The sequence below is a fragment of the Mastigoproctus giganteus genome, chromosome 12, assembly GCF_048544385.1.
Source record: "Mastigoproctus giganteus isolate SK-2022 chromosome 12, ASM4854438v1, whole genome shotgun sequence".
NCBI classification, from domain to species: Eukaryota; Metazoa; Arthropoda; class Arachnida; order Uropygi; family Thelyphonidae; genus Mastigoproctus; species Mastigoproctus giganteus.
In genome coordinates, this window is record NC_143586.1 from 11,734,680 (window position 1) to 11,755,556 (window position 20,877).

At 37.4% G+C, this 20,877-nt stretch overlaps 1 protein-coding gene across 2 annotated transcripts; it reads left to right on the top strand.

Annotated features, from left to right (window-relative positions):
* The first annotated feature begins 12,570 nt into the window (after positions 1 to 12,570).
* Positions 12,571 to 20,535, top strand: LOC150076686 (histone H3.3A). 2 transcript variants are annotated; one of them, XM_090386514.1, is made up of 3 exons: positions 12,571 to 12,711; positions 13,721 to 14,015; positions 19,786 to 20,535. In XM_090386514.1, the coding sequence occupies exons 2-3, from the start codon at positions 13,734 to 13,736 to the stop codon at positions 19,912 to 19,914; spliced, it is 411 nt and encodes a 136-aa protein (XP_090242640.1). In that variant the 5' UTR covers positions 12,571 to 12,711; positions 13,721 to 13,733; the 3' UTR covers positions 19,915 to 20,535. The 2 variants fall into 2 exon arrangements, with proteins under 2 accessions (XP_090242640.1, XP_090242641.1); XM_090386515.1 differs by lacking the exon at positions 12,571 to 12,711 and adding an exon at positions 12,942 to 13,202.
* Positions 20,536 to 20,877: the final 342 nt, after the last annotated feature.

Consider the following 20,877-nt stretch of genomic DNA (forward strand, 5'->3'; position numbering starts at 1 on the left):
TCATCTTCCTGGATTGCATGCACTAATCAAAGTAGAAATGACTTAAAGTTTAACTCCATCATTCTAAAAACAATTATATGGTTTAAACCTAGCTCTTGTGAACACAGTCATTGATTTTTTGGGGCATGCAAGATTGCATTTCTTACAGCTTCAACGTTTTCATTACTTCTGGATGTCCTCTTCCTGCCACATGCTAAGTTATTGATATTCTGAATGGTTCCATGCTCCTCAAATTTATCCTGCAAGCAAGTAATTGTTAAACGTGTGGATGCTTTTGTTCCATATTGTGATTTCCAAGCATGCTGAACTTCATTGATATTTTCATATTTCCAATACCATTTTATAATTGCCTTTCTTTAAAACTTAATTGGGTACTCTCCATCATTTTAGAGGTATCTATAAAATAAAACGAAAATTAAATTATTGTAAAAAAATTGTCTATTTTTAAGCTACAAAATGAGTTTAAGAAAATTAAATTTGTGCATGAACAATATGTTCATTAAACATAAAATTTTTAAAGTGTGTATACATAATTTTGAAACACCCTATATATATATATATAAATGTAAAAAAAAAAAAAAAAAAAAAAGTGAGCAATTTCAGTACACTTAAGTGTTGTTCTGACTGCCCCCCCCCCCAAATTATGGAAGAAACCTACCAAGGAAACCGCACCACAGCATAGGATCTATTGATGCTGGCTCCAGCTGGAATGGCCAGCATGAGTTTTCACTATGTCGCACTGTGTGCTCACAACACAATCCTCCCCCCGCAAAACCTTTTGCCTGGTGGGTCCTGCCACCAGACTTCTGCTTTCCAAGTGGGTCTTCCTATTATCCACCTTCTGGCAACCTCTATCGAGTAATCCAAAGCTACCTCTCCAGTAGACTCATCATGGTGAATGCTCCATATAAAATACTCACCAGAAAAATCAACAGAGGCTGTCCACAAGGCTCCGTTTTAGGACCTACGTTATGGAACATCGTTTTGGATGAATTCCTAAATACCGATATTGGAGAGGCGTCTTCACAAGCCTTTGCAGACGACCTCATCCTGATGATAGAGGGAAACAGCAGAATTCAGCTGGAAAGAAAGGCAAATCATGCCCTTAAAATCCTACAAGAATGGACCAATATCCACTTCCTTAGGATCTCTGCAACCAAAACGGACTCCATTCTCCTCAAGGGTGCCCTAGATTACAGGAGACCCCCACAGATTAAGATTGATGGTATCACATTACGACTGTCCAAGGAACTTAGATACCTGGGAGTAATACTGGACCCCACTCTCTGCTTCCAGGCACACTTGAAATACATCCGTAAGAAGATACGGGGCTATACAGCCCTTGTTACCAGAGTCGCAAAAAGGGATTGGGGATTGAAAAAGAAGACCCTCAAGCTGTTTTACAAAGCCGCCTTCCTGCCGATAGCTACCTATGCTTCCGGAGCTTGGTACCCCAAAGTCACCATGGCTGTAAATCGCAGAATCCTCGACTCTATCCATAGAGCCATGCTGCTCGCTATAACCCGGGCCTGCAGAACAGTTAGCACCCACGCGCTGCAGGTGCTGGCAGGAACCCTACCTTTAGACCTCGAAGTAGCTAAATGTGGAGTATTATATGAACTCTCCAAGGGAAGAGCCTGCACCTTCGCCGGCTTCGACGCAGATCCTACTACAAATCGTTTGACTGAGAAAAAGAGACTTGCAAATCATCTCATGCAAACCTGGCAAACCAGATGGGAGAATTCCCCAAAGGGAGAAGTCACCAAATGATTCTTCCCCAACGTTGGAAAACTCTATCCAATGGCTCCAGCATGGTTCACGCCGGGACTCCACGCGACCTTCCTGCTAACAGGACATGGTGCCTTTAAGGCTAAACTTACAGCCCTGAGCATTACAGATGACCCTACTTGCTGCTGTGGAGAGCTGGCACCACCTCATGCATGAATGCCAGCTTTATGATGACCTCCGCTGCCAACTCATCACTCGGATCACTTTTTTGCCCAGAGATAGAGAACAACACCTCCTGGATGGGAGACAGGAATATATTGCCTTCTCAAAGTTCGCTGAAGCCCTGTACAGAAGAAGACGGGACCTGAATGCACATTAGCCACATAATGGCTAGAAGCCAAAATGTGCATAACACCAAAGATGGACTACTAAGCAACCATGAAGATAGACAAAAAATCTGAATGAAGGACGAATAGCAGCTGTTCTGGCGGCCTGAGCCAAGCACTAGCCTGGCTCTCCTTTAATATCCCTTCCTGGCAGGAGGACGAGATGACCAGTCGCCTCGCCCCCTGCTACCCCACCTTTCCTTCTGGTGAGGCATGGGCATGCCTCACTGACCACCTGGGGGAATCTCTTCTGTGTCCCCCATACTTCTGCCTTTTCCCCCCAACCTTCTTCCTCCCCTCCCCTGGCGCCTCCGTAGCCAGGTGGGAAGGAGCAGCAGTGCGTAGCACATGCTTCTTGATTAGACCGGGGTTCGAGCCCGTCACCACCAAATACGGAGTATGCGGAAAGGTCAAGGAATGACCACCGCATATCCCGGAGCAATATGGCCTTAGTTGCTAATGCTCCTAAAAACCTCCCCTCCCCCACTCTATCTATACACAACGCAAGCGCCCTACACACTAAATTTAATCTAGCAAAAAAATAATCTTCACCCAGTCTCGGCCTAATTATCCTACGCAATGCCCTACTCCTGCCATATGAATGCATGCACACGTGCTGTATGCAAACATCCCAAGTAATTACGATTGCATGGATGCGTATATATTATGTATCACTGTTGTGTATATGTGCATATATGTGTATGTGTACATAAGTTTTTTTTTTTTTTTTTTTAAGGTCCTAGCTGCCGAAATCTCAGGAAATTAAGCGGCAGGACCTGCCAGAGTAAATCTTAGTCTACTGGTGTTTCCTGGTCTGCCTCCACGGGGCGAAGGTGGGGCAACGCTGGGCTCCAGCAGGGGTCCAGCGGCTAAATGACCAGATGAACAACGGTACACGACATTACACAGGTACAATACCCACACACTTTTAAACCTCTGGCATTCCCAGGAAACTGGTACACCCACAAAGAAAGCAACGCGGAGATGGGGGAAACCCCTGGGGCCGCATGACAACAATATACCTTACACCTTACCTTACACCTTATCCACCTTCTTCCTTCATCCATACTATCTCCCCCATGCTTGTTTCGAAAAAAAAAAAAATTTTTAATGTGAAAATCTCTGGCGGCACTTACTAAATTTCGGACCAAAGTAAAATCAATTTATCACAAAAATGCGATGCGAAAATAATGCAAATGTCACTTTCTAAATTAAAACTACTGTTGATTGGATATGGCTTTAGGTTGAGACTGCTCCAGTTGAGCCTCAAGTTCAGACATTTGATCTTGTAGAGTGCCGGAGACTGGCACAATGTGCTTAATTGTCCATATTATACAGACCTCCAAGCGAGGCTGGAAGCTTGCTCTCTCAGGCCATGATAGTGGAGTTATGTTCAGATAAGAACTTATTTGGCAGATTTGTTAATTCTGTAAAATACATATTTATATGTCGGGTAGGGCTTACAATACCGGCCAAAATCTTAATACCGGTATTTTTAATTTATGAAACCGGGATACTGGTATTCCAAAAACAAACTATTTTCTGAAATTTTGATGACAGTTAGGTGCAATAAAGCAAGGAAAAAACAAGTACTGTAATTATTTGAATTCAAGTTTTAAATAAACATTTATTGCAATAATAAATTTCCTGAAAAATAATCATTAAAAATACAGTTATTCTAAAAACAAAAAAATACATATTTTCACTGCAAAGTTTAGTTATGTTTAAGCATCCACACTACCTGTCCGAATAAGGTGAGCTCTTAAGAAACATAAGCAATCAACAGTATGACCTTTTAAAATGGATCTAATTTTGGTACATACAGTATTTGATTAGCGGCAGAAAACGCCCTTTCGGATTCTATTCTGGTATGGAGGGGTGGTTGAGGGGGAGAAGACAGAGAGTGGTAATCAATGGACACTGCTCATCGTGGACTAATGTTATTAGTGGAGTCCCTCAGGGCTCAGTGTTGGGTCCATTATTGTTTTCTGTATTTATAAATGATATTGATGATGGTATATCAAGCTTAATGTCCAAGTTGCAGATGATACAAAGGTTGGCAGGGTTGTCAAGGACACTATGCTGCTGCAACAGGATCTGGAAAGGTTGAGCAGATGGGCTGAGAGGTGGCAAATGAAGTTTAACATTGACAAATGTAAAGTACTACACATGGGAAACAGCAACCCCAGAGCAATGTATCAACTCTGTGGTACTACACTGACAGTGGTACAGAATGAAAGGGACTTGGGGGTGGTTGTGCAGGCAGATATGAAGTTCTCTGAGCAGTGCAGACGGGCTGCAAGAGTAGCTCATGGAGTATTGTCAATGATATACAGGAATTTTTCCAGCAGGGATAAGGAGGTGATTATTCCATTGTATAAGGCAATGGTCAGGCCACTACTGTATACAGGTCTGCAGGCCTCATTTCAAGAAGGATGTAGAGCTGCTGGAACGAGTACAGAGAAGGGCAACAAGATTAGTGAATGGAACAAAGGGGTGCTCTTACGAAGAAAGGCTTAAGTTTTGCAAATTACAGTGTCTGGAGACTAGGCACCAGCGAGGTGATCTGATAGAGGTGTATAAAGCCTTGAATGGTTTGAGCATGCTCAATGCTGATGGGATTCTTCCTCTAGCTCAGAAAAATCACCTGAGAGGGCATAAATTCAAATTGAGGAAAGACAGATGTAGGATAGACGTGCAGAAATTTGCCTTTAGCCAGCGGGTGGTTGGTTGGTGGAACAGACTTCCATCCCTTGTGGTGGAGGTTGATAGCCTAAATAAGTTTAAGGCTCAGCTGGACAGGTATTTTGAACGAACAGAGGGGTGAAGTGGAAGTGGGTTTTTTTTTTTTTTTTTTGGCTGATGCTGCATAAGCTTGCTTTCTTGCATCAAATGCCTCTACTAATGCTAATGCTAATTATTGTACTGAGATAATCGCAGACGATCTCAGTCCATATTTTCTAGGCTTTGAACTTTTTTTAGCAAAAATAGTTAAAAGTATTTCATTAATTTCCGACTCAAGTTCATCTTTTAAAATATCATTGGAGTCAGGAAATTTCTTATTTTGGAAAGAATTTTTGGAACACTGATGTTCTGTTCCATGCTAGTCTTCCATGGTTGAATTATGTTCATCATTTTCTGAAGGAGAAAGATGTTTTATTGAGCAAAGTATAATTTTCACTATAATATCTTTACTGAGTCTGGGAGAGAGCAGCAAAGAGTGGAGATAAGAAATAAAGAGTGCAGTTAAGGAATTCTTCACATATATAAATGCAAAGAAGAGAAGGATAAATCAGATCGGACACATATGTAATTGCGTGGGATAGTATCAGATGTACTCGACAGTTACTTTGCATTGATATTTACAGAAGAAAAACTCTTCACATCAATGAGAAATTATGGGAGCCAAGTTGAAAAAAAAATGTTCATGATGTTGAAATTTCAATGTTGATTTAATGAGAAAAACTTTCGTGCCAACAGGCGAGTAAGGCTCCTGTGGTTGATGGCATATATACCCTACAATCTTAAAGGAGGCAGCAAGTGAGTGCATTGAACCATTAAGGCTAGTTATGAGAGCATCACTGGACTCAGGAGAAATTCCATTGGATTGGTGTAAATTGGAACAAAAAAGGTGGTTCTAGGAGTGTAATGGGAAATTATCGACCGTCCAGTCTAACTTTGATCAAGCAATGATCAAGGTGGAATTCAGGATCATTTAGATGAAAATGGAATTCTGTAGGATATACAGCATGGTTTTTTAAAGGGAAAATAATGTTTAACAAATCTGGTTAGCCATTTTGACAGGTTACTTGTGAGCTGGATTTAGAGAATAATTTCAACATTGTTTATTTAGATATCAGCAAAGCATTTGACTCAGTCCCACATGAGCAATTACTTTATATAAGTTGGAGCAGGCTGGAATTATAAGGAAAAGCCTTAGGTGGATAGCACGATGGCAACAGGCAGGGGTTGTGATAAATGGTTATTCCTCAGATTGGATTAATGTAAGAAGCGGGATTCCCCAAGGATCAGTATTGGGACCATTGTTGTTTTTGATTATCTTAAATGACATCTATCAAGGGATATAGGATGTGATGTCTAAATTTGCAGATGATGTAAAGATCAGTAGAGTTGTTAACCCATAGCATTTTTGCTGTTATGGGCATTAACAAATGCCCATAACAGCAAAAATGCTATGGGTTTAATGTGATTAATGTGATTAAAATCCATGTAGAATTTACTTATTTCTGCTGACTGCAATAAAAAGATATTATAGTCAATGATCGCCGCCAAGCAGTGCTTCTTCAGAGTGACCTAGACAGACTTCCAGAATGGTCAGAAAAGTGGCAGCTATATGCTTTAATTCAGCAAATGCAAGGTCTTACACCTGGGGAACAGCAACCCCAAAATAACTTATATACTTGGTGGAGTTGAACTAAAGTCAGTAGTGGAGGAACGAGACTTGGTAGTTATGATACGGTCAGACATGAAGTTGTCCGAGAATTGTGGACAGGTTGCAATGTTGCATGGTGTCCTATCGATGATTTATTGAACATTTGCTAGTAGAGATAAGGACGTCATAATTACATAAAGGTGATTTTATAACTTATGTGATTAAATTATGAACGTTTTTTTTTTTTTTTTGTTTTAAATTAGTACCGAAAAACCGGTATTTTTGTATCAATACTGGTATTTGAATACCAGAAAAAAAAAACAACTGGGATTATAAGCCCTAATGTTGGGTGCAGCTCGCTAGATAGGGCAATTACTTCCCGTGGCGGCAGGGGAGGGGTTAGACACCGACCCTGCCGCGAGGTCAAATGGTCATTCCTTTCTTTATTGTCATTTAATTTGAGATGACTAGTGTTTTGAATTCTTTAACATTTTTTCTTGGCTCCCCCTAGTAAGCTTATGCAACACCAGGGTTTGCCCCAGCCAGAAAACCTTAACCTGGCCCACCACCTCATGGTGATGGATGGGCAATGGGTGATGCTGGTTTCCAGGACCCCACAGCTAAGTGGCCAGAGGACCAACCCAACCCTACACACAATACTCACTAGCCTTTACAGAGTTTGTACTGTGACAGAGTACATAATCAGAGTTGGGAGAATCCCAGGAGCCACATGACAGTAAACACTATACACTGCACTATGTTGTAATAACATAATTTAGAAATTTAATTAATAACTGAACATTATATAAAACCCAAAAAATTTCAGAACACTAGTTCCTTCATCTTCAGGAATTGGAATGGATATATAATTACATTTTAGGATGACTACAGTCCAGAAGAAATATTACACACACTCTTCACAGGATGATGCATCAACAGAAAGCCAAGAAGAAATCTGGAGAAAGGTCATATGGTCAGTCTGCAGCTTAACTGTAATGAAGGCTGTTTTTGCTTCTAACTACACCAACTGCTGCAAAAGATGGGGAATCTGCTCTTTTAAACTGCTGCGGTATGTGTTGTTATTGCCTCTGACTGAATTAACTTAAGTTTCTGCTAAGGTTTAGATTAGAGGTTAGCTTGGGGGGTTGTTGGAAAAATGAATTGGAGAGAGAGGTGCTCAGAAGTTATCAACAGTTCATGTAATGGGCTTTGTTAATAGTGGTTTCAGTGTATATCTTGTTTTAACTTGTCTGACAAGCAATTCCTAGAGCTCTCAGGGTAACACCTTTAACTCTTTTCGGCAGAATGTTAACCAGAACTATAACAGACAAAATAATAGCCTTGATGACTATTATAATCCATAAAATAAGTGCAACTCACAAAGCTAGCCACCAAACCTCTAATTCAGTTACATTTCAAGATCTTAGCAGAATCAAAGTTGACAGTTGAGACAGAGACAGCAACACTTGAATGGGTTGAGCACACTGAATTCTGATGGGATCCTTCCACTTGTTCAGATTACAAACCTAAGGGGGCATAAATTCAAATTAAGAAAAGACAGATGTAGAATAGATGTGTGGAAATTTGCCTTTAGCCAGTAGGTGGTTAATTGCTGGAACAAACTTCCATCTGTCGTTATGGAAGTTGATAGGTTGAATAAATTTGAGGAACTGGACAGGCACTTGGAGGGAATGGTGTGATTTTTTTTGGCTGATGCTGCATAAGTTGAAATTGTTGAAGATAAACTTGTTGAAGACAATTGTTGAAGAAGAAAATGAAAATTGTTGAAGATAAACTTGTTGAAGAAGAAAATGAAAATTGTTGAAGATAAACACAAGGCACCTGGGGTGGATGGAATCTATCCAGTTATATTAAAGGAGGCAGCAATGGAAGTAAGCAAACCCTTAGCCATAATTATGAGAGCTTCCTTGGACTCAGGGGAGGTACCCATGGACTGGAGATGTGCAAATGTGACCCCAATTCACAAAGGAGGATCAAAGGCTGACACAAATAATTATAGACCTGTGAGTTTAACTTCTGTTCCCGGAAAATTAATGGAGGCACTGGTTAAAGAAGCACTGCAGGAACATCTAGACAAGACTTCAGTTATAGCTCAGACACAGCATGGTTTTGTTAAGGGGAAGTCTTGCCTGACCAATTTGATTGGATACTATGATGCAGTCACAAAAGAACTGGATGCAGGGAATAACTTTGATATTATATACTTGGATCTTAGAAAGGCTTTTGATACTGTTGCACATGGAAGACTGCTGCACAAATTGGAGCAGTGTGGCACTGGAGGCAAATTGCTGCTATGGATAAAGGGGTGGTTGAGGGGGAGAAGACAGAGAGTGGTAATCAATGGACACTGCTCATCGTGGACTAATGTTATTAGTGGAGTCCCTCAGGGTTCAGTATTGGGTCCTTTATTGTTCTCTGTATTTATAAATGATATTGATGATGGAATATCGAGCTTAATGTCCAAGTTTGCAGACGATACGAAGGTTGGCAGGGTTGTCAAGGACACTACTGACACTATGCTGCTGCAACAGGATCTGGAAAGGTTGAGCAGATGGGCTGAGAGGTGGCAAATGAAGTTTAACATTGACAAATGTAAAGTACTACATATGGGAAACAGCAACCCCAGAACAACGTATCAACTCTGTGGTACTACACTGACAGTGGTAGAGAATGAAAGGGACCTGGGGGTGGTTGTGCAGGCAGATATGAAGTTCTCTGAGCAGTGCAGACGGGCTGCAAGAGTAGCTCATGGTGTATTGTCAATGATATATAGGAATTTTTCTAGCAAGGATAGGGAGGTGATTATTCCCTTGTATATGGCAATGATCAGGCCACACCTAGAGTACTGTATACAGGCCTGGAGACCTCATTTCAAGAAGGATGTAGAGCTGCTGGAACGAGTACAGAGAAGGGCAACAAGATTAGTGAATGGAACAAAGGGGTGCTCTTACGAAGAAAGGCTTAAGTTTTGCAAATTACAGTGTCTGGAGACTAGGCAGTAGCGAGGTGATCTGATAGAGGTGTAAAAAGCCTTGAATGGTTTGAGCATGCTCAATGCTGATGGGATTCTTCCTCTTGCTCAGAATAATCACCTGAGAGGGCATAAATTCAAATTGAGGAAAGACAGATGTAGGATAGATGTGCGGAAATTTGCCTTTAGCCAGCGGGTGGTTGGTAGGTGGAACAGACTTCCATCCCTTGTCGTGGAAGTTGATAGGCTAAATAAGTTTAAGGCTCGGCTGGACAGGTATTTCGAACGAACAGAGGGGTGAAGTGGAAGTGGTTATTTTTTATTTATTTATTTTACTTTAATTTTTTTGGCTGATGCTGCATAAGCTTGCTTTCTTGCATCAAATGCCTCTACTAATGCTAAGCTCATACACTTGCATCACATGCCACTACTACTACTACTACTTCATAAGAGCAACTTTCTATTCCCAGCAGCATTTGACATGGCTAATAATGCAGGGAAACATTAAATCCAACCGAGAAGGTGTAAACTGATTGCCTGTCCCCTCTCCAACTCTCTTCTTGGCTTCACTGTGTCAGTGTATTATGATGGGAAGACTACATACGTTGTATCTTTTAAAATTCTCACAGATGAAGGAACCAGTGTTCCACAAAATTTTGGGGTTCTTGTACTGTTCAATTATTAATTAATGAAAATTTAAAATTGTTATTGCAACTGCACAATACATATCCCTACTACTAATATCCAAACATCTACAAATAAGAACTTTATTACAGGAAAACTAATAAAAATGCTAAAATCTTTGGCCTTTATTAGAGCCATTAGTCTTCACAGAACACTCTCCACCAGTTTTTTGTAAATGTCCTCTGATATTTGTTACCATTTGGCCCTCAAAGCAGCAACCAGTTCAGCTCTGATTTTTTTTTTTTTTAGGCAGTCACTCTTGACATATGCCCGAGTTCATCCCAGAGGTTCTCTATAGGATTCAGGTCAAGGCAGGCCAGTCCATATTTTCAACATTCTCATCCTCAAACTAATCTGTCACAATGCAAGCAGCATCTCATGATGCATGTATGGGTAGGCCTTCTAGAACGTGCTGCCAAAACATAAGTAATGCATTATTCTCCAGAATATCTAGATAGACCTCATCATTCACTATTTTGTCCAAAATAGCAGTGCCAGGCCAAACCATGACACAATTCCAGACCATTGTACTCTGCCAAACTTCATTGTCAGGATGATGCAGTCTGACAGGTGGCTTTCTCTGGGCCACATCCATCAAATTGGTAGGTCATATAACATTACTGTCCCTCCAAAGCATAGCTTTTTATTAGTTTACAGTTGAAAAACAGCATGCCTTATGCCACACTATACAATGTGACTCATGGATTGCTGTATAACTATAGTAACCTATGTCATACAGCAGCCTGCACACAATACTGGTGCTGCCATGTATCCCAATAGTCCATCAGGGCCTGCATGCTGATACGTCAACCTGCATTTTGAGAGGACAATTCTTTGTAGGGCTCTCCTGTCAGTTTCCCCATCAGCTTCAAAGGTTTCTATGTCACTTCATGATAGTTTCAGCACAATTTCACAGATTACATTACAGGCTGTCAACCTAGGGATGTTCAATGTCAAGAATGTATAAATTAATTGCTTATGTGGCACTATTATCATTCTGAAGTCTGTTTAGTAGCATATTTTAATCAGATCAGTCATTCATGAGCACAACTAAACAGCCTGGAATTTTTGGGAGGCTCTCAGTAATAATCTAAACTAAGGTAAAGCAAAGATCATACAAGCTGAAAAACACTCCACTTGTTAAATGACCTTTAGACATACCACACATTACTGAATAAGCTAAATGCTGTTGGCATCCTTTTTGCTCAGACAACAGATGAAGGGAATATTAAATTCAGGAAGGATGGTTGCAGAACATATGCAGAAATTTGCTTTCAGCCAGCAGGTAGTTGATTGCTGGAACAAATTTCCAGCTGATGCTTTGGAAGTGGGTAGTTTAAATAAATTTAAGAAGGAACTGCACAAATTATTAGAGATGTTAGACAGGCAATTACTAAGCTTGGCTAATGAGTATATTGCATCATTTTCCTCCACTAATTATATGAAACCCTTAAGCTAGCGCCACTGATTTCGGTTTAACTAATTTAAACATAAAATTTGGCTCCAGCCACTTTTATTTTATTTGAAAAAAACCCAAGTTTTTTTTCAGAACTCTCATGTTTACGAGAATACTTGTTTGGCTTTCATTGAAACAAACGATTTCACCTTTTTTACATTTATACTCCATCTTGATATTTTATGCGATTCGAATTTATCTGTACTTAACATACCTCGACTACTATTTTTCTTCTATGCTCATGTAGAAGAAACATATATAAATTTCTTAATTACAAACGTTAACGAAACTTGGGGCTTTGAAGAATATACAGCTAAACCAAGTAGACAGTTCCTAAAGTATTATCAAACACCACGTATTATGTCAATTATCTCATAAATACATTGCTATTTATCAAATTACAAAAGGTAAACTTTATTCATATCATCATTTGTATTACTTACATTATTAATACAATTCCATAAGCTCTTTTTGGCTATACGAGTGACAAACTAACCTATTCTATTTACTATTGTACAATGAACTATAAAACTCTGACCAGATATTTTCAGAATTTGCCAAAAACAACTGCTCAATGACTAAAATTAATCATTCCTGTATATCGTAAACAATGTTACTAATCAGTAGTTTTCATAACATATGCAACCTAAAATATTAGAAAAACACAAACTTGACTTACTTCACATCAGTAAACCTTCACCACTTGCTTCGTTTTAACTCGTAGTGGATTGTGAAGTCTTGTTTTAGACCAATAGAATGCTTTGAAAGCAACCAATAATATTCAAGAAGTCAGTGCATGTAAACCAATCATCATTTAGTTTGAAATATCCAATCATCATAGTTCGACGTTGAAGAGTAACTAATAAGAAAAGGGGTCAGTATGACGTCACTTCACATATGTGATGTCAATGTTATTATTCTTGAACGAAGATAGTCATTGTGTTTTCCTTCTGTAGAAGCAAGATTTTTATTTCAACGGCGTTCTTGAATTACAGTGTTAGAAAGAGTGTAAAAGACGATTTTGATACATCAGATTTTGGCTATACGTTTTGCGAGTTTCATATTGAGACCGGTAAGTAGCAATGAAATATTTTAAGCAAGTTGTGATGATTACAAAGGTAATTTAACAATGATAGGCTTAGTGTTTTGGCGCTCTTTGGTCGCCATTTTGTTGTCCGTTAACCCTGACTACAGGATTTCTGTTCCATTTAACTGTATTGTGAAAGTGGTAACTGATTTTTGAAATTACTCAGAGTAGAGTTCTGTTTGATTTTTTGTTTACGTTTTATTTAGAGATGTCTCTTTTCGAAAGAACTCATTGCAACTTCGCAAGAAATTTGCGCGCTAGTGGAACTTAAACATACCAGAATCCGTCGTACCCCAGATGTGATAGGGGTAGTAATGAACGGATTGGAACTCATGCACGACATTTGAAGATGTTGTTGAAAGGAACCATTGTATTATTTTCGAAGTTCACCTCTCCCTACCATCAAACTGAAATGTGAACTTAGTTTTACGGTAGGAGAGTTACTATACGATATTCAAGTTACAATTTCGTCTTAGGTAAGGAGCTAGCTTTAATTTTACACTATAATTTCACTTCGGGATTAATTGAGTTCAAATAGTATTTGATGTCATGGGCATTGTAATGTAATTTTGGATTTAGTATCTTGTCAGAAATTTTGTATTCACAAGACACGTAGTCAAAGTTGCTCTTTAGATGTGTATCCCAAGAGTGAAAATTTTCATTTACTGCACTGATGCACTTGACATGAATTGTCAGATTAATTGGAATAGCATAGAATTATTTAGCTGGATTTTGGAAAAATTACTGAGTGGTAGGTAGTTTTAAGCCACAATTTCTGTACATTTCTTTTTTTTTTTTTTTTTCATTTATTTATTTCTAGTGCATCCATGTAATAATTAAATTTTAAGTAGTCTATTAATATGAAATTTGTTGCATTAATTAATTATAAAATGGGGATAAAACCAGGATTTATATTTGTGAGTAGTGTGACAACACTATCATTCTTATACTGTTATTAAAATATTAATTAATACTTTTATCTAAAAACCAATAGGAATTGAAAGACTATGGCTCGTACAAAACAGACTGCACGTAAATCCACTGGTGGGAAAGCACCAAGGAAACAGCTAGCCACCAAAGCTGCCCGGAAGAGTGCACCATCCACTGGTGGTGTAAAGAAGCCTCACCGTTATAGACCTGGTACAGTAGCCCTCCGAGAAATCAGACGTTACCAGAAGTCAACTGAATTGCTGATTAGGAAGTTGCCTTTTCAGCGCCTAGTAAGAGAAATTGCTCAGGATTTCAAAACAGATTTGCGCTTTCAAAGTGCTGCTATTGGAGCTTTACAGGTATGATTTATTTTATAATTATTATATTTATGGCTTGTTTTAACAGTTTGGTTTTAAGCAATATAAGACAATATTTAAAATTAAATTAAATATCTAAAGTTGACATTCATAGAATTTCCAGAGATTAAGAAAGACATTATGGCATGTTTTGAAAATTAATATGCATTCTTTATTAATTAGTCTCAGAGTTTTTGCAATTTTAAATAATCCATTTACAAACTGCCTCTCAGGAATCCATGATGTTTGTAAATTGAGAAGAAAGTAAAATTGGTTATAATTTACTGACAACTGCATTCTGCCCTTGTTTCTCAATAACGAGCTACATGATCCCTGTATATTTTATTGACATTGACAGTATATCCTGTGTGTAGGAATAAGTCTCAAATAAATTAGGAAAAAGCAGTAGGGCAATGGTTACTGCTTCTGAGATTTTTCCAGTTAAGTTCACATTAAATTCAATATGAAAATGTACAGTAATGATACACCTCCATAGATATTTATGTTCTTGTTATTGGTTGTCACATTGGATTCAGCAAATGCATAACCGTTGCACACCTATAAAAAAAACTGCAATGAAAAGATATCTGATGTAATGACACGTGTGAAAAGCTAACATGGCTCCCATTTAAACTTTAAGTAATGATTAAGACCCTGGCTTTATTGGACTTAGAAAATCCTTCCCCCCCCCCCTCAATCCTCGACTCAAAAGATAAGGAAAACAAATTTTAGATGATTCATTCTTTGCAAGATCAGATTAAAGGAGTTTATAAATTTTTTAGCATTAGACATTCCATAAAACTGTTTCCCAAATGTATTAGACAACAATTCTCTCTTATGCTGCCAGGATGCAAGAATCATCTTGGAATAAATTCAAGATGATTTAAGAAACTTAAATGCTCAACTGTTGGGGAACAAAATCCCATTAAAACTAATTGATGTTGAATAGTTAAAAATATTACCCCACCTCTAAGTGTACTTAACCAAAAAAGATCTTGGAAATAGAAATTTTGAAAGAACATAACTCCAAAAGTTATGTCAGTTCTGAATTTTCTAGAGCTTCAGCTAAAGCAATTTTTATTACTTATAGCAAAAGAAAATTCAGAACTGATATACCTTTTGGATATATCAGTTCTGATATATATGCAAAAGGTATATCTAGTTCTTCAACCAGAGGGAGTTCTGGAAATCTACTAAAAGATTAGTAATAGGTGCAAGAAAGCTGCACCAGTCAAAAAAAAAACCAAATAAAACAATGATTAAAAAATAATAATTAATAAAAGGAAATTGAACCTATCATCCTATGCTTTTCCCTCACCTGAAGGTACTATCCAGATGACCTTTGAATTTCCCCAAACTGTCAGCCTCTACCACCCATGTAGGCAGCTTATTCCAATAATTTATAATTCAATGGCTAAAATAAAACTCCCTGCAGTCCAATCCAAACATCTATTCCCCCTCCCCACTTGAATTTGTGTCCCCTAGTTCTAGCATCATTTATAATCTTGAAATTTTTGTCCTCATTCATTTTACTCATGCCTCTCAGAGCCTTAAACACCTCAATCAGATCTCCTCTAAGGTGTCTAGTTTCCAAACTCTGCAACCCACATATTCAAAATCTTTCTTCATAAGGCCTTTTGCCGAACTCACCAGGTGAGTTACTCATCTTTGCACCCTTTCAAGAAGCTCAATGTCTTTCTTTAGGTGTGGTCTAACAAAAGCCTTATAAAATGGAATTATCACGTCCCTATCTCTACTTTCAAAAGTTTGATAGGACACCATGGGCCTTCTTTGCAACCTGTTTACAATGCTCAGAGGATTTCATGTCTGACTGTATCGTAACACCCAAGAGCCTTTCCTCCAGTACTGGGTTTAGTTGAACTCCACCAAGTGAATAAGTTATTTTGGGATTACTGTTTCCCAGGTGTAATACCTTACACTTTGTTGGATTAAAGCAGAGCTGCCATTTTTCTGACCATTTCTGAAGTCTATCTAGATCTCTCTGAAGAAGCTCAGCTTGACAGTGATCATTAACTACTCTACCAATTTTAACGTCATCTGAAAATTTAGACATCACGCCCTCTATCCCTTCATCAATGTCGTTTATGAAAATTAAAAACAACAGTGGTCCTAATACTGATCCTTGTGGAACCCCACTTCTTACATCAACCCAATCTGAGCAAAAGCCGTTTATCACAACCCTCCGCCTGCCATCCTGATATCCATCTAAGGATTTTCCCAGTGATTCCAACCTGTTCCAGCTTATAAAGCAACTGCTCACGTGGGACTGAGTCAAAAGCTTTGCTGAAATCTAAATAAACAATGTCGAAATTATTCCCTAAATCCAGCTAATGTGTGACCCTTTCAAAATAGCAAATCAGATTTGTTAAACATGATTTTCCCTTTACAAAACCATGCTGAGTATCCTTGAGAAATTCAATTTTATCCAAATGACCCTAAATTCCACCCTTGATCATTGCCTCAGTGATTTTTCCTACCACTGAAGTCAGACTGACAGGTTGATAATTTCACTCTTAGAACCACCCTAATCCAATGGAATCTCCCCAGAGTCTAGTGATGCTTGCATAATTAGCCTCAATGGTTCAATGTACTCACTGGCTGCCTCCCTTAAGATTATAGGGTATATTCCATCAACTCCAGGAGCCCTACTGGCCTGTAGGCTCAAGTTTTTTTTCATTAAATAATCTTGCAAAATTTCAATATCATTAATTACATATTTTTCAACTTCGCTTCCACAATTTCCCATTGCTGGAAAAGGTTTTTCTTCTGTTAATATCAAATTAGCCAGACTAAAAACAAAATCAGTTAAAGGCAATGTTGACAATCATCAGAAATCCTCTATCTTTGTGAACAATATCAAATGGACACAGCACCTATTTCCACCTATGAAACAAGGCTCCATTTGCCTGATTTACCCATACACTAAGCAACACTGTGAAGTTGTCACTAAGATAATGTACACCTCTTAAAAAAAAAAAAAAAAAAAAAACCCTCTGATATAAAGAACATTAGATGGCATGCAAATGAATAGGTAAAAATTAATGATATAGCAAATAATAATGTTTTGGCTTTTTTCCTGAGGTTAGTCATTACTAGTAGTAGTGCCTGATAAGTGATTCAGAAATCGAAATATATGTATCCATTCCCCCAACAAAAGTACCGTTTATTGGATCAGACTGCAGTAAACAAACAAATGTAAAACAAGTGGCAAATTAATTTGAGAGGCACAGTCCAATTGAAATTTTTTCAATTGGACTGTAAACACAAATATTATCAGAACACAGAACTTCATTGGGCAGTCAATTTTTAGAATGCTTTCTTCATAAAAATGGACTGTTAGTGGCTAAATCTCAGGATTACAAGGGCACACTGAACAGTTTGGTATAAGTATTTCTATATAATCCTTTTCAATTTTGTTTTCTACTAAGTTTCTTCACTTCATCCTTTACTTCTCTATGGTATTGAAGGAAATGTTTTTCTATTTTCTTGTATATTTATATGTATGCCCTTGTAATCCTGAGATTTAGCCACTAACAGTCCATTTTTATGAAGAAAGCATTCTAAAAATTGACTGCCCAATGAAGTTCTGTGTTCTGATAATATTTGTGTTTACAGTCCAATTGAAATTTTTTCAATTGGACTGTGCCTCTCAAATTAATTTTCCACTTGTTTTAAATTTGTTTGTTTACTGCAGTCTGATCCAATAAACGGTACTTTTGTTGGGGGAATGGATACATATATTTCTATTTCTGAATCACTTATCAGGCACTACTACTAGTAATGACTAACCTCAGGAAAAAGGCCAAAACATTATTATTTGCTATATCATTAATTTTTACCTATTCATTTGCATGCCATCTAATGTTCTTTATATCAGAGGGTTTTTTTTTTTTTTTAAGAGGTGTACATTATCTTGGTGACAACTTCACAGTGTTGCTTAGTGTATGGGTAAATCAGGCAAATGGAGCCTTGTTTCATAGGTGGAAATAGGTGCTGTGTCCATTTGATAGTCTATGTAGTAACAACCTAAATTTAATTAGTGGAACCTAGAATATATCAAATTCTTTAATTGCTCCTATACAACTAAATGTCAAAGTATTTAAATAGTGAAGCCTGCAATACGTCAAATTCTTTGAAGTTGCTTCACTGTACAACTAAATGCTAGAATTCTGTACATCCATTTCTTTTGTCAGTCTCATAGCAGCTAATCAGATTATTCTGGTTAATATCTTTTTATGGTACTTTCTATAAAGTACTTGTTCCTATGCTTTCATTTACTATCTAACTAATTTTTGGCACATTTGGGATTTCAAAGTTTTGCAGTTTAGACTATTTCTTGTCCTTTTTGTTTCGAAAGACTAATTGAAATAAGGACAATCACGAGCTTCCTGTTTCTCTCTTTTCTTTTTTTTTTTTTTCACTAGACATAACAAAACCTTGTAGTTCCCTATGATTCCATTCTTGTTCCGATTATCTTATGTTACATCTTTAATAATCTTCCTATGATTATATCTTTATAATCTTCCCTGTCACCAAAATCAAACTTATAGTACAAAGTTGCTTGCTTTGAATAAGAGGCACTTCATGTCTCCAGTTTATAGGGATTTCTTTCTTTCTTTTGAATAGATAAAAGGGTTTGCTTGCCACTTGTAGCTTTGTTTCACTGTAACTGGATAAATTGATCAGCTCCTAGATTTATGTGCTTTTAAATGTAATAACTTTGCTTCGAGTCCTTTACATTATTAGCTAGTCTGCTGGTATCTCAACATTCATATTTATTCAGTTTGCCAGCAACTAGAGGCTCGTCGATACTGTTGGCATTGATATCAAGTGGATCAACTATATACCATAAGAAACTAATAATCCGTCTTATTGCTTTCTTTTTTCTGCTAGCATTGGCAAAGAATTTCTTTCCAGTATTCTTTGCATCATTAGCTGAGTGCTTCTAAGGTGTCTATAACCTAGTCCACTGGGAGGCCATTTGTTGCAGGTGAATGGATGTAGTGAAGTGTACAAGTACTTCATATGGCTAGAAATGCTAGTTTACAAACTTAGAATTTTTTGCAGAGAAAAAAAAATCACAGTAATTTTTTTTTTTTTTTTCTTCCCTTCTATAACATAGAAACCAGCTAGAAGCTGATAGTACTAAATTGATAATAAAATACACCATTTATAAAAGTTGTGCTTTACAATGAAGCTTAAATCTTGTCAGTGTTTTAGAGCTGTTACTATTTGCCATGCTTCATGGCATGATGAAGTGAAGGCCGTGTGCTTTGTTAGCCAGTGAAAATTTAATTGTAACAGTGTTACCAATAGTTTAGCATCTGTAATGGTCAGCCAAAAAGTTTCATATGTGAAGAGAAACTCCTTTAAAATGTTTTACATTTCTTCTGTTGATGTTTGATTGAGGATGTCATTGTGAGGTTTTTAATTTGTCAAAATTAAATAAGATAAAAACAATGTACTAATACATCTTTTTAACAGAGATGAAATTTGAACACCATTTTAATCATATACTTATTGACTGGAATGAAAACCTGAAGTATGTATACTCGGCTAAATTGTCACCTGTTTTGTTTTTTTTTTTTTTTTTGTCCTTGTTCTTTAAAGGGGGCATGAATTTTATGAATATGTTGAAGGCATGCAAGATATGAAAGTATAGGCAAATTTCATTAAAAGTGTGTTTTTGTTTAAGTTATATAATTGGGAGATATTTATTTGTAAGACTAATATTCAATGTGTCTTTTTTTAGGAAGCAAGCGAAGCTTACCTTGTGGGATTGTTTGAAGATACCAATTTGTGTGCTATTCACGCCAAGAGAGTGACTATTATGCCCAAAGACATTCAGTTGGCAAGACGAATCCGTGGAGAACGTGCATAAGTGTCCCAGAATCTTGTGTAAGCACATAAACCACCTTCATCACCACAAATCTGACATGTCCATCAAAGAAAAACAGCCTTTTATACACAGACCGATCCTTATTTTTAGCCATCACCAAAATCATTTTGTAATGACACAGATTTGTAACTTATTTCCTGCTCACACAAGTTAAATGGAGTCTGGGATCAATGTATTTTGTACTATGTTTGTGCTTGTGTTAGAAATTCAATGTCAGGTGTGTGTAGTAATTCCTTGTTCCACTCAGATCTGAATGTTTCCATTTAGGCTGGACAGTGTGGTTGAATAAAATTGCTTACTTATCAGTTCTTGTTTGCTGCCACATACAGTGGGAGCTGGTGAAAACAAAATTAAACGATTATTTTCTGTTATGTGGTATGTGAGAATTAAGACAGGATTTTTACATGTACGTACTGCATTTCACTGCCATATGTATTAGTGGCTCAGGTAATAGAAGGCTCTGGAATGTGCTAAATGCAGATTTGGATTGAAGAAAAAATTGTGCAAGAAAATTTTATCCCATTATTGTTAGTGATTTTGTTTTATTTTATTATTATTTTTTTCCCATTAGCTTTGTCATCAATAAAGGATTACATTCCAAAATTGACTCGTCTGTTCATTACTGGATAATTTTTATCCTTTAATTACTGTTCAAATTGTTAGATTATATTCTTATCAATATATTATTGTTGATGAAAATATAAGTGGTTGGGAATTGCTGGTCTGAATTTACAATTGATAATACAATGACTTGGATTGAATAGAAAATGAAAGGAAGTAGTCATTTATTTAACCCTGTACTAGCACAAGGTCTAAGAAACACCAAGGGGGTTTTTTTTTTTTTTTTTTTTTTAAATGGTGGGTAAATTTATTTTGATTGCCCAATATCACTCAGTTCATTTCATGTGCTGTGTTCCTTTTGCGGCCCTCGATCGCAATTGAATT